The sequence below is a fragment of the Copadichromis virginalis genome, linkage group LG12 (genome assembly GCF_057382275.1).
Source record: "Copadichromis virginalis isolate Kocher_CV1m ecotype Utaka linkage group LG12, C_Virginalis_male_GT1.1, whole genome shotgun sequence".
NCBI classification, from domain to species: Eukaryota; Metazoa; Chordata; class Actinopteri; order Cichliformes; family Cichlidae; genus Copadichromis; species Copadichromis virginalis.
Genome location: NC_140629.1, coordinates 23,082,054 through 23,094,927, shown reverse-complemented (window position 1 = coordinate 23,094,927; position 12,874 = coordinate 23,082,054). Strand labels below are relative to the sequence as shown.

At 40.9% G+C, this 12,874-nt stretch overlaps 1 protein-coding gene across 2 annotated transcripts in view; it reads left to right on the top strand.

Annotated features, from left to right (window-relative positions):
• The first annotated feature begins 1,017 nt into the window (after nt 1-1,017).
• mlxip (MLX interacting protein) overlaps nt 1,018-12,874 on the top strand; it is a 28,317-nt gene continuing 16,460 nt past the window's right edge. For both annotated transcript variants that reach the window (XM_085475512.1, XM_085475511.1), the window contains exons 1-5: nt 1,018-1,623; nt 5,695-5,801; nt 8,761-8,843; nt 9,045-9,134; nt 9,260-9,301. In XM_085475512.1, the coding sequence (XP_085331638.1) occupies nt 1,301-1,623; nt 5,695-5,801; nt 8,761-8,843; nt 9,045-9,134; nt 9,260-9,301 (645 nt within the window). In that variant the 5' untranslated portion in view covers nt 1,018-1,300. The remainder of the gene's footprint in view (nt 1,624-5,694; nt 5,802-8,760; nt 8,844-9,044; nt 9,135-9,259; nt 9,302-12,874) is intronic.

Here is a 12,874-nt window from a genome sequence, read left to right as displayed (position 1 = left end):
CGTGTACTTCAGAAACTATGAAGAAACGGCATCCATCTCGCGTCCAAGTAGCGTGAATCCACGTTAATCCAAAAATGTCGCAGTAAAGGCGTTCGGCAGATGACGATAATACATCCCGAAAACAGCGCTGCGGCGGCTCCACTCGTTGCCGTAGAAACACACTTCCGTGATCCGGCGAATCGGACGTCCGCGTCGAGGCCAGCCTGGTCTGTCTCCGCGAAGTATGGCAGGCTACTACTAGCTCTACTTTGCCGCTATGTACCTTTCAGTGTATCAATCATCCGCTGCTCGAAGATACTGCATACTGAGGTCCAAGAGAAGATGTTCGGGCGCCATTTTGTAACGTTGGGTTGTGTTGTGTGGTTGAGAGGAGGCGGCAAAACACCTAGCAGGGTAGCCAAAAGAATACACACTCACGCTGGCGTTGGGGATTCCACAGTGTGTTCTTTAATATACCTTCTCTTCATCAACCATATAAGCCCGGTTGAACGGCTGCAGCTTAACAAACATAGCGCACAGTGTTCGTACAACCCATAACGTTGCAAACAAAGGTGTCTGGAGAGGTAAAACATAAAATCCGTCCCTCCTCATGTACTAGCGTGCAAGCACATGTCCACACCATCACAGAGAGAGAGAGCAGAGAGACCAGTGGCACACACTGATGACACCATCAACCCTCGACTTGGGTGTCTTAAAGGGACACCACACCATAGTGGCTGTTACAATGTCCTCCTTCACCACACCCACGGATCTTCTCTGAGGTCTTCCTCTTTTCTTTCTACCTTGCAGCTCAATATTCTAAAGCCCTTTTTCTGATATATCACCTATCCTCGCCAAACCATCTCAGACTTGTTTCTCTAACCTTGTCTCTAAACCACTAAACCCGATCCTTAAATTAAAGATATTTTCACAATTCACAAGCGTGATCATTCGTCTTTCCTCGCTGCAGAAACGTGCCTGTGGCTGCAGGGTCTGATTAGTGGGCGGGGCTCTGCGGCGGCCCAATCAGAGGCGCTTTTCGACAGGAACTTCCTGCTCTGGGCAGAGGGTCCAGTGAGCAGCTTCTCGTCAGCTGGTGGTTGAGACTCGTAGCTACGTCAACTCAAGACAACAAGTTAAGTTGGGAGTTTAATGACCGACAGCGAGCTTAGCGATGAGTGAACCGAGGGCCTCGACTCCGCGGCGTGAAGCTGGTGAAGTTTAACGGTCGGCGTGTTCTCCGGAGAGACTCATGAAAGGGAGAGTTTTATTGTTCTAGCTTGCTGGCTAACTTTAGCCATTTGTCTGGTGAGTTATCGACATGGCTATGAGCGAGGTGTCCCTGCGGCACAAATATCGTTGCCCTTCCGCGAGCATAAAGCAGGAGCAGGATGACGACTCGGACACGGAGGAGACTCACCTAGGGCTGAGGAAGGCAGAAGGACTGGAGTCTCAGATCATCCATAGCGGACACTTCATGGTGTCCTCGCCCCACACCGAGCATCCGCCGAAGAAAGGCTACGACTTCGACACTGTCAACAAACAAACGTGTCAGACCTATCATTTTGGAAAAGCGAGCTCGTCGCACTTCTCCATAGACGCCTCACTGACGAAGCTCTTTGAGTGCATGACTCTGGCGTATAGGTAAGTTATGGCGAACTATGTAAACACATGGGGACTATTCATTTTCACTTTAGCTCCTCCTCACCCACTCCTCCACGCTGAGCTTTCCTCTATGTGCAGAGTCAGGCATGGGGCGACTGCATGCGGTCACGAGTCTTCCTTTAACTTCCTGCTCGATGATCATGATTTTGTAGGGAGTGTGGTCCTGGAGATAGTTGTAGAAGCCTTACTTAGATCAAGGAACTAGACACGGAGAAAAAACAAGCCCTGCATCTAATTATGTAGGGATTTAGGTTGAATTGTGTAAATTGCTAAAAAATATCCTCTGCAACTCATATTATACTACATGACATCACCGGGTTGTGAATTTGCAGTATTTTTTATTTTGTAGAAATGTAGGCCACCTTTCAGTAAGACTACTTTCTTTTGATTGGGTGCTTCTTAAAAAAGTTAGTTAGCACTAACTACTGCAACTCGCATTCACTCAACCACACACACATACAGTGACTTAACTAAAACACACACATCCACTCTACCACTTGAGACAGTTCTACTCTGTTCTGCTCTAGTTCTACTCTGGCCAAGCCGCATTGTCCAAAAGACTCACACAGTGTGCAGTACAGTAAATAATACTCAGTACAGTAAATACATGCAAAAATGATGCAACGGAAAAGAATTGGTCAAGAGGGACAGGCTGTAAAATTTGACAGGAAGAATGGAAAGACGGGAAACTGAACCAACCCCTTTGGATCGTAATAAACATTTCCCCTTAAGGCACTTTGGAATTTTTTTTTTGTTTGTTTTTTAATTTAATGGTCTGTCTTTTTACAATTCAGCACTCAGATATCAGAATGGTACACCTGCATCCCTTAAGTCCACAAAGCGTCAGTGATTTTTATCATTGATTGTTTGACTCTCCCATCTTGTTGTTATCTCACACTGAACAGACAGAACCGTTACTGTGTGTGTGTGTGTGTGTGTGTGTGTGTGTGTGTGTGTGTGTGTGTGTGTGTGTGTGTGTGTGTGTGTGTGAGAGAGAGAGAGAGAGCCATATTGACCATTGCTGAGTCAAGCCACATTGTCCTATCTGTGTGACCACACATTAATGTTTAGCATTATAGTCGTTAGAGAATATTTCAGGGCTCTGGTAATTAAATTGTTCCTACTTAAATTAAGTTGTACCTCATCCCTTCTTACTAACCCCATTGAGTTTTGCAGTTTTCTCATCCAGGAACCCTAGAACCAAAAAATCTGGATGCAGGAATCAACTAGATATGTTGTTATGCTGGCCCTTGTGCACAGTGGATGTTTATAAAAGTTTAATTTGTTTTGTGGCAGGCTTATCTACAGTCATGTGAAAGAGGAAGTTTTCACAGGACTCTGTGCAATCCTGTTAAAACCTAAAAGCACCCTTACTGCTGCCACAATGAAGGAAAGTAGCAGCCAGGTTTTATAGATCATCAGTAAATGTGAGCACCTTTATGAAAGCAGAAGTTTTGCCAGTTTGCTGGTATGGACATCCCAGAAAATTCACCTCAGATTAACCAGTGCTCGTAAAACCAGCAAAAACCACAAAGAGCTATGTCTCAGACTCTAAAGGTCTCAGTTGAAATGTCAAATGTTAAAGTTAATGACAGAAATAGAAAAAGACTGAACAAGTATAGCTTGTTTGGACGGCCTGTTTGGAAAAAGTCTCTTCTCTCATTGATAACAGGATGGGAAAACACAGCAGCAAATCAACAACAGAATGTCTGAAAAAGGAAAGGATCGAGGTTTTGCAAATGGCCCAGTCAATGTTCAGACCTCAACCCGATTAAAATGCTGTGGCAGGACTTAGAAAAAACTTGTGCATAAACAAATACCTGCAAAGTTTATATAACTGATGCAACATTGTAATGAAGAGTGGGTGAAAACTTCTCCACAATGGTATGAGTGACTGATAAAATCCTGCAGCAAACAATTACTTGGAGTTAATGCTACAAAAAGGTTGATCTACAAGCCGTTGAATCATAGGGCGTAATTAGTCTGTGGGCAGAGTCCTGTAAAAGCGTTCCTTTTCACATGACTGTACTTGTTATTGTTTCTTCGCTGATTAGACATGAAGTTAGCATGGCAATTTTTCCTGTGCGCTAGTGGGATGAATCAAACATACTGATCATGTCAGCACTCTGAGTTGAACTGTAAACAAAGCTGCACATGCTTCTGTGGTTGTAGTAGAGGTATGGACTGTGTTTTAAAGACATTTCTACTTGGTATGAAGTCAATGCAGAAGGCTCTTAAAACTAGCATTCTCCTTCATAGCCAGCAGACTGGTGGTTTTATAAAATGACTTTATATGACTTGGTGACATATCAGATTAAAAGAACAGGACACCCCCACCATGACCCTGGCTCAGGCCTGTACATCAAAATTTGCCTTAGTTTAAAATCTGATTTCTGTGCCATCATCATATGTGTAGCACATAAGTGCTTCAGAATTAAAAATATTTATTTCTCATCAATAGTTGATTCATTTTAAAGCCAAAAATATGTCAATTATTCGTGTAAACTGTGCATCTCAAGTTTCCAGTTCAATTACAGATCCAGACAATGTTGAGCAGTTATGCCTGAGCAGGGATTTATAAAATTAATTGACAATCACTATAACTCAATTGCCAGTTGTTCCATGCAGCTCTTATTACAAGGTAATGCCTCCATGCAATACTTAAATCAGATAAATAAAGCACCTTGTTATTCTGAAAAGGTAGAATTTGCAAACTTACAATCAATAAATAGGATTATTGATTGTATGTTTGCATAAAAGCAGTGCTTTTGTGAAGATTTAAAGAAGAAGGTTTAAAGATGGTCCCTATAATGGTACATTATAGTAATAGTGGCCGTACTCATAGTTTTCTGTTTACAGCTATGTTTGAGGTGCCAGTTGCTCAGAGGATTTCCTTTGCCCTGATTATTTAAAGATACAGTTACTGTTCTGTTGTTTTTGTTGTAAGTGATGAGGGTTTATTTCAGCAAAAGGGCATTTACCATTGAAACGGTTGTATATGCTCCAAAAGACTCACACAGTGTGCAGTACAGTAAATAATACTCAGTACAGTAAATAAACAAACAAATGATGGAAAGGAAAAGAATTGGTCAAGAGAGACAGACTGTAAAATTTGACAGGAAGAATGGAAAGACGGGAAACTGTGAGCCAACCCCTTTGGATCGTAGTAAACATTTCCTCGTTAAGGCGCTTTGGAAATTTTTTTGTTGTTGTTTTTTAATTTAATGGTCAGTCTTTTTACAATTTAGCACTCGGATATCAGAATGGTACACCTGCACCCCTTAAGTCCACGAAGCGTCAGTGATTTTTATCATTGATTGTTTGACTCTCCCATCTTGTTTTTATGTGACACTGAACAGACAGAATCGTTACTGTGATGTAATCATTAAGCGCACATGCTGTACACATACCTGCACATACAGATGAGTTCCTCCAGTGCTCACTTGTCTCAACATTACCGACGTGTGTGTGTGTCTGTGTATTAGTGATGTTACTGTTTGCGTAAGCAGCAGGAGCAGTGCCATCATCTTGTTGTATAACTTGTAACTCAAGCATGACTTTAAACAGGCTTCCTTTTTCTTGTCTGCCTTTGCTTTCCCGCTCTTGTGGTTAGACATAAGTCACGGGTTGAGCAGGCGAACAACACATGTGGTTTATTTTCACACCTTTTTTAATGTGATTATACATTTTTATTTATTTACACTTTGTCCTGCGGCCCACCTCTGTTCAAATATAATTAGCCAAATTTAGGCCGCACAGTTGGTGAAACTCTTTCGTCAGACACATAACTCCTGTCAGAGGATGGTGCTCCCTTACTTTTTTACTAATTGATGGGTGTTGGATCAGTATAGCCTCTAAGTATCACTATTAGGCTTTAAAAAAACCTGTGATCATTTCACCTGAAAAAGATACGTGATTAACGTGTGCATGATCAATTAATCAAAGAAAAAAACTGTTTGTGATTTGCTAATGCAGGTTATTCTTACAGTATTTTAAAGGTTTTGGTTTGGTCTTACAGTTATTTCACTGATGTTTTTCTTTCCTTTTCAGTGGTAAGTTGGTGTCTCCAAAGTGGAAGAACTTCAAAGGGCTAAAACTGCTTTGGAGAGACAAGATTCGCCTGAACAACGCCATATGGCGAGCCTGGTACATCCAATGTAAGAGTTCCACAGTGCTTTTCATTTCATACACAAAATGTGAAAGTGACTGTTTTTGGTTAATATTTAATTAAACATTGCCTTCAGTGTAACACAATTTGAATCAATCATAGAATCCAGTTATTTTTAGAAGTGATTACTGTTTTGCGGTTTCTTTTGATGTGCTGCTCTTAGTTTCTCTAACTGCATAGCTCTTTTCTTCCCAAATGAATTTTGCACCAGGTATGTTTAGTTTCACTCCTATTTAATTGGTTTTCAGCTAATTAAAGTGGAAATAAATGTATGTTTAAAAGAAAAAGAATTCAACACAAAATGATTGACTAAGAAGCCTAATACAGTACTGTGGAAGTCTAGAGGCACTCCTCATTTCTTTAAGTTTTGCTTCTGGACCTTTGTGTAATTTTTTTAAAGTGGTCTTAAGCAGTAGTTCTCCAGGCTTAAAAGTCTTTCAAAGTTTTTCTGTGGACAGCAGCTGCTTTTTTTTCAGTCCGTTAATTCTACCTCACCCTTTTCAAAGAGATAATTTTATTAAGCGACTTAATGCTGCTATATATGACACTAAAGCATAAAAAAGGCATATAACTCCAGGGATTAAGCAGTGTTGTGTCTACTCATAGCACTGAACTTATCAACTTATTTTTTTCTGTCAGGTTTCCCCCCCCCCCCCCCCCCCCCCCCTATTATAAAATTTTATTAATTATTGTTCCAATGTGTAATTTCTAATGAGACACTAGTTTTAATCACTACAAAAACTGCATAAAGATCTAAAACAATATGCATAAGAAGGGGAGGAACATGAAAGGCTTTGAAAAACTAACTACACCCATAATTTAGTGCCTCGTAGAACCACCTTTAGCAGCTCTATGTTGAAGTACTTGTTTTACATGTGAATTTATCTGCCTCTCACATTATTGTGAAGAAATTTGGCCCGCTCTTTTTTTTTTTTCTTCTTTTTTTTTCACAATGTTGTTTCAGGTCAGTTTTGCGGGCGTTCATTTATGCACAGTTCTCTTAAGGTCCTGGCACATCATTTCAGTCAGGTTGATGTCTGGACTTTGACTGGGCCATTGGAAAACCTCAATTCCAAGTTTGAGCTGAGCTTTAGCTATTGAACAGATGGCTTCACATTTGTATCAAGAATGCACTCTGACAGTTAGTGTGAGGTGTCTGTGTTTGGTTTATTTTGCAAACTTTGCAAGCTGTGCTGACATGTTCCTTTAGAGAGAAGAGGAGTTCTCCTGGCAACCGTTCCAAACAAGCTGTGCTTGTTCAGTGCTTTTGAAGTGATCTAAATGTAACATTTAACATGCTAACTGAAGCCTGCAGAGTCTGAGATGTAGGCTTGAGGTTTTTTTTGTGTTTTAAAAAAAATATATATATTTATTTATTTATTTTTATTGTTTGACTTTTTTCTGGGACATCTCCCCTTTGGATTGTGGGATTATGTTAATATACACCTGAATGCTCCAGGTGAGCTTTGCAGATGATCAGTTAATTAATCAAGTGCATTTGATTTCCAGTGCCTTCCTTTCTTAAAGCTATCTAAGCAGTAAGGGTATAGTTATTCACAGGACTGCATAGAGCCTGTGAAAACTTTGTTTTTCATGTGACTTTAGATCCTGGGGGGAAATCAGGTCAGAGCACAGGAAGTGTGGAATCAGCAGTATGTGTTTGATGGGCTTCATAAAAATCTCTTGCTATACCAGATAAATTAGAAGCCATTTACAAACAACAAAGAAATACAGGATAGGATGAGATATGCACTTAATAATGATACTAAAGGGAATGGAAAGGATGTCATGCCGGTCTTACTTCCACCATAATAGATCTTAGAGACAGTTTCTGATCTTCTGTCTCCAGTATCCTTTCATACACAGGCTGATCCAGCAATGTGAGAGCAGAGTGAAGGGGTTTGGAGAAACCTGTAATCAACCTCTCTTATTATCACTGTTGAAATCTTTTACACATTTTGTGGGACATGTACTGACCTGAATACTGCTTTTAAAAACGCTTTGTTGGAATGGACTATTAGTATCATGGTTAGGACATGTCAGCATGCTTTTCTCACTGAAATTATAGTTCAAGCTTCTATTTGTGTTTATAAATAGCTACTTGTGGTCCTTCTGATATAATACTTTATCACATGTGAAGATGTTTCTTGAAAGTCATTACTACAGCAGAGGCTTAGCCACTTTTCCAGACATGCAGTAAACCTAATTCTAGAAAAAAATGAAAAGTAAACAGAGAAGCACACGGACTACACTTATAATCCATGTTTTGCAAGCTGAGCCACTATGTTTTGGCTAATATATTTCAAAGTTATACCAGCCTGGCGATAGCTGACTTAAAACTGAAAACTGCATGTCTTAAATACACTTTGATGTGAATCTAAGGTCACCACAGGTGACGCCTGATTTGTGGAAGTGACTAATAGTAACTTTCATTTACATCACTAAGTAAACTAAATCTGGGTCAAGTGTTTCTGAGCTGGGTGAGTTATAACTAAACAAATAGAGCTATTTATTTTAACAATGAAGCTTTCATTTGCAGTTGTAGTCAAAATGTTACATCCACTCATCGTGGGTATAAATGTTGAAGCAATTTTGGGCCTTTGGTCAATTCGTTGAACTCTTCTTTTTCTACGGTGGAAAAAGAAAAGGGTAAATATATAGACGCAGTCGTTTAGAAATGAGCGTATTCTAGTTTGTTTTGTTTTCTGTTTTTAAATCACCAGAGATGTATGCAGTACAATCATTCCACCCTGGAAAAATAGCAGTTTGAAGAAGTCATTAGGGGACCAAAATAACCTTGACATTCGTGTGCATGATGAATGTATGGGAACCCTAACTGTACATACCTGTTATGTTGCTTGTTTTTTTTCATATTCTGCAAATATCTTTTTCTAAGATGGAAAAATCCACCTCTCTATTTTAAACTTGAGTTATTTTTCAAACCCCAGATGTGGAGAAAAGATCGAATCCTGTTTGTCACTTTGTGACACCACTTGATGGAAGTATGGACCTGGACATCCCTCGTCCTGAGGTAAAGATGAAGAAGTTGTGATCATTGTGAGATGCACAGAGACTTGTTTTTTCTTTTCACTGAAATCATCCAGTTGTCCAGACACTCAAACCACTTTCTTGAAATTGATGTTTGTTTTCCTTTCCTGCTTCCTTTCTTTGTGCCATATGCTTCTCATAGGCTTCGTTTTAGTTCCTATCTCTTGCCTTCTCTCTTTTCCAGGCCATCGCTGCAGAGGGGAAATGCTGGAAAAGAAGAATTGAAATTGTCATAAGAGAATACCACAAATGGAGAACATACTTTAAGAAAAGGGTGCAGTATAGTTTTACTGAAACATTGTTTCTGTTACAAAGATGCTGAGAAATTTTAGTAGACATGTTGTTTGGCCATAAAGCATAAATATTTATTTAATGTTGAACTTGTGAACTCTTTTATAGCTACAGAAACACAAGGATGACGACCTCTCGAGCTTACTTAAGGTATGCAGCATTGCAACATGCTTAGGTCACTAACAAGACGTTAATATTAACATAATCATTAGTGTCAACATCTAACATCTGTTCAGCCAGATATTGATACTGATGAAATGAAACCACACTAACCCAGTCAACTTGAAATTATTTGTACTTAGAAGATCATCTGTGACTATGCATACAAGGCACTTATGATTGTGTGCATCTAATTTAGCTTGTAAAACTATGTACTCACTCACTCACTCATTCAGGGTCCCATTATACCCGGCATGTGGAATATTGTCACCTCTCCCATCATTTCCGCCAGTCGTGCACTTCTCGATGTGCACGACAAAATGTGTGTCGCGACACCTGCACACATACCCCCAGTCATCACAGCCATCCCTCAGTTTGATATCCGCTCTTCAACGAGCCAAGCTGCGTGGCGGTACCTTGTTCCTCTCCTTCAGGGAACAGAAGTTATAGATATAACCGTTCATTCCCTTTCATTCGATTCAGTTGATTCACTAGGTACAGCACACAGGTATGGAACATTTCTACACGCCCCACAGAGCAGCCACCGAACTAGAATCAGACCGCCAGCGCTTTAGCGTGTGGTAGACCCAGCAGAAAGGACATCATGAGCCACCAAAGGGGCTGTGACATCCAAATGATAGAACTGAACAAAAGTAATGCCCAACTAGCTGCAGCATAAATATCATGGCCCTTTCAAAAAGAGCCCATGATGTTTCCATTCCCATGGTGGAATGAACTCTCACACCCTGGGGCAAAGCAAGACTCTTGGTGCTGTACACCAGTGAGATGGCTTCTATAATCCAGTGGGAAAGCCACTGTTTAGGCAGAGCAGGACCTCTGGCTGGATTAGCAAAGCAGACAAACAACTGGTCACATAAACTCACATTCTGAGTAAAACCAGAATCAAACGTTATGCCAAGGTTCCTAACAGAGAATTTTGCCAAATAACCAAGAGGTCCAGGTGTCTCATTTATCCCAGACATGCATTATTCTTGTGCAAAGATAATTTTTTTTAGTTTTGTCTTAATTTAACTGAAGAAAACCATCCACCTGCCAGCCACTGCTTAACAGTGTCAGGGCACTTTAACAAACTGTGGAGTTTAGACATGAGCGCTGATGTCGAGGTGTGAGTGTCAAACCTATGGTTCAGGAGAATACTGGAGCAGCTACCTGTGCTGTAATGCTGACTATAAATGGATGTGGTTGTGTGATGTCATCACACAACCATGTGAAAGGACCAACATGCCGGGTATGGTGGCATCCTCACCCATTTAGCACTGTGCAAAAGTTTGAGGTGTTAAATTTAAAGTGGAGCTTTAAAGACTTCAGCCCAAAATAAAATCTGTATTTGGTGTTAGTGATCATTCACTTTAAAACAGCAACTGTTTTTCTGGGGGTTTATGTCAGCTTCTGTTCCTTCATGCAATCCCAGACGCAGTTCATGATAAAATTTGAGCTCTTTGTGGAGCCTAAAACATTTTATTTTTGTTTTGATGTGAGTGAATATGGATATAAAACCCCACTCATCTGTCCTCAGTACTTCCTCCGTGAAGACGTACAGTGTCCAGTCAAAAGTCATACAAACTGATATTTTATTTGACTACCTGTAGCTTTAATGACGGCACACATTTGCCATGGTGACATTTTAATAAGCCGTTTTCTCTTTTCAGTAAATAATCTCAGGGCATTTATTTCTATCAACAGTTGCATGAATTTTTCACCAACAAAGGTTTTGTGTTGATGCGATTCGAGTGGCAGCTTATAGTGCTGTGAATGTCTGCTCATATGTGTAAGTGGACTCGTATTTGTATAGCACATTCCTAATGACGCAGAGTGCTCAACTCACACACACATTCATACAGCAATAAGCTTTATTACCCTGAGCTTAAAGGTGGTATGACTTACAGCCGTATCACTCTCTGGTTCAGTGAGCATGGCATTTCAGTATATTCAGGTAGTCAGCTGACCTAAAACATTGCTTAAATAGGCCTGAACAACCGGAGCAACCCCAGATCACAACACCACCTCCACTAGGGATCATGGATGCATTACTTCAGCCATTTCTCTTCTTACCCTGCTTCATCTAGTATTGGTATGAGTCCGATGTTTGTGCTCCATAGCGAAATGAAGTCTTTTTTTTTTCCCAGTTAGTCTCACTAATTAGTGGTTTTCTCGAAGCTGCACAGCTGTTTAATTTCAGTCCCTTTAGTTCTCTTCTCATCATGTGTGGAAATGCTGTTACTTTTACTGTTATCAACATATCAATGACTTCTAATGTTTATTTATTTACTTTTTTAAGATTTAATTTCTCCAAATGTTTTTCCAGACATGATTGTTCAGCATTTCTTTTGATTTAATAGTATATTAGACAGTATTTAACTCAGTTTTACCCTTTTCAGTTTTTTTCTTTGCTTGATCTAGGACAATAATTTGGCTGAAATGGAGTAACACAATTTCCATGAGTATGGGATAGATTTTTCAACGTGGCTGTTTAAGAAATGAGAAGCTAATCGCTGCATCATTTACAGTCAAATAACATGTTGCAAGCTGAAACATAGTAATCACTGCAGTAATTATCCAATTATTGGAAGACTCTTGGCTTTTTGTGTAGTTACATCCAGGTGGTGACTTATTTTGGGGGCTGGCCATTGCATGCCTGTTGCTGAGAAAAGAAGGAATGGGATGGGAATGTGTTTTCCGTTTCAAAGATGAAGCCAAAATAATGCAGGCTATATCAGCGAGGGAACAATGTTCACAGAGGACAGAGGAGTGCCCACTCTGAGTCGAGGACGAGTTCCTGCCCCAAGTGGAGGAGTTTAAGTACCTTGGGGTCTTGTTCACGAGTGACAGGAGAAGGGAGTGAGAGCTCGACAGACGGTCTGTTGTGGTGAAGAGAGAGCTGAGAGTAAAAGCGAAGCTCTCAATTTACTGGTCGATCTATGTCCCTACCCTCACCTGTGGTCACGAGCTGTGGGTAGTGACCGAAAGAACGAGATCGCGGATACAAGCGGCGGAAATGGGCTTCCTCCAAAGGGTGGCTGGCCTCTCCCTTAGAGATAGGGTGAGAAGTTCGACCATTTGGGAGGGGCTCAGAGTAGAGCCGCTGCTCCTCCACATCGAAAGGAGCCAGTTGAGGTGGTTCGGGCATCTGACAAGGATGCCTCCTGGGCGAGGTCTTCCAGGCATGTCCCACCGGGAGGAGGCCCTGGGGCAGGGGACACTGGATAGATTATATATCTCGGCTGGCCTGGGAACGCCTTGGTGTTCCCCCGGACAAGCTGGAGGAGGTGGGTGGGGAGAGGGAGGTCTGGGCTTTTCTGTTTGGGCTGCTACCCCCGCAACCCGGCCCCGGATAAGCAGAAGAAAATGGACGGATGGATGTTTTGAGCTGCTTTTTATGTGTTGAAAAAGTATTCAGTATGGAGAGATCATTCGGACAAGTTCAAATGATTTACGAGATACAGAATTTGAATAAAAGCTATTTAGTGATTAGGCTGTGGAACAGCGGAGCAGTGACCCAGCAGTGACAGGAGTTTGGACAGGATCCTCTAAGATCTAGAGACT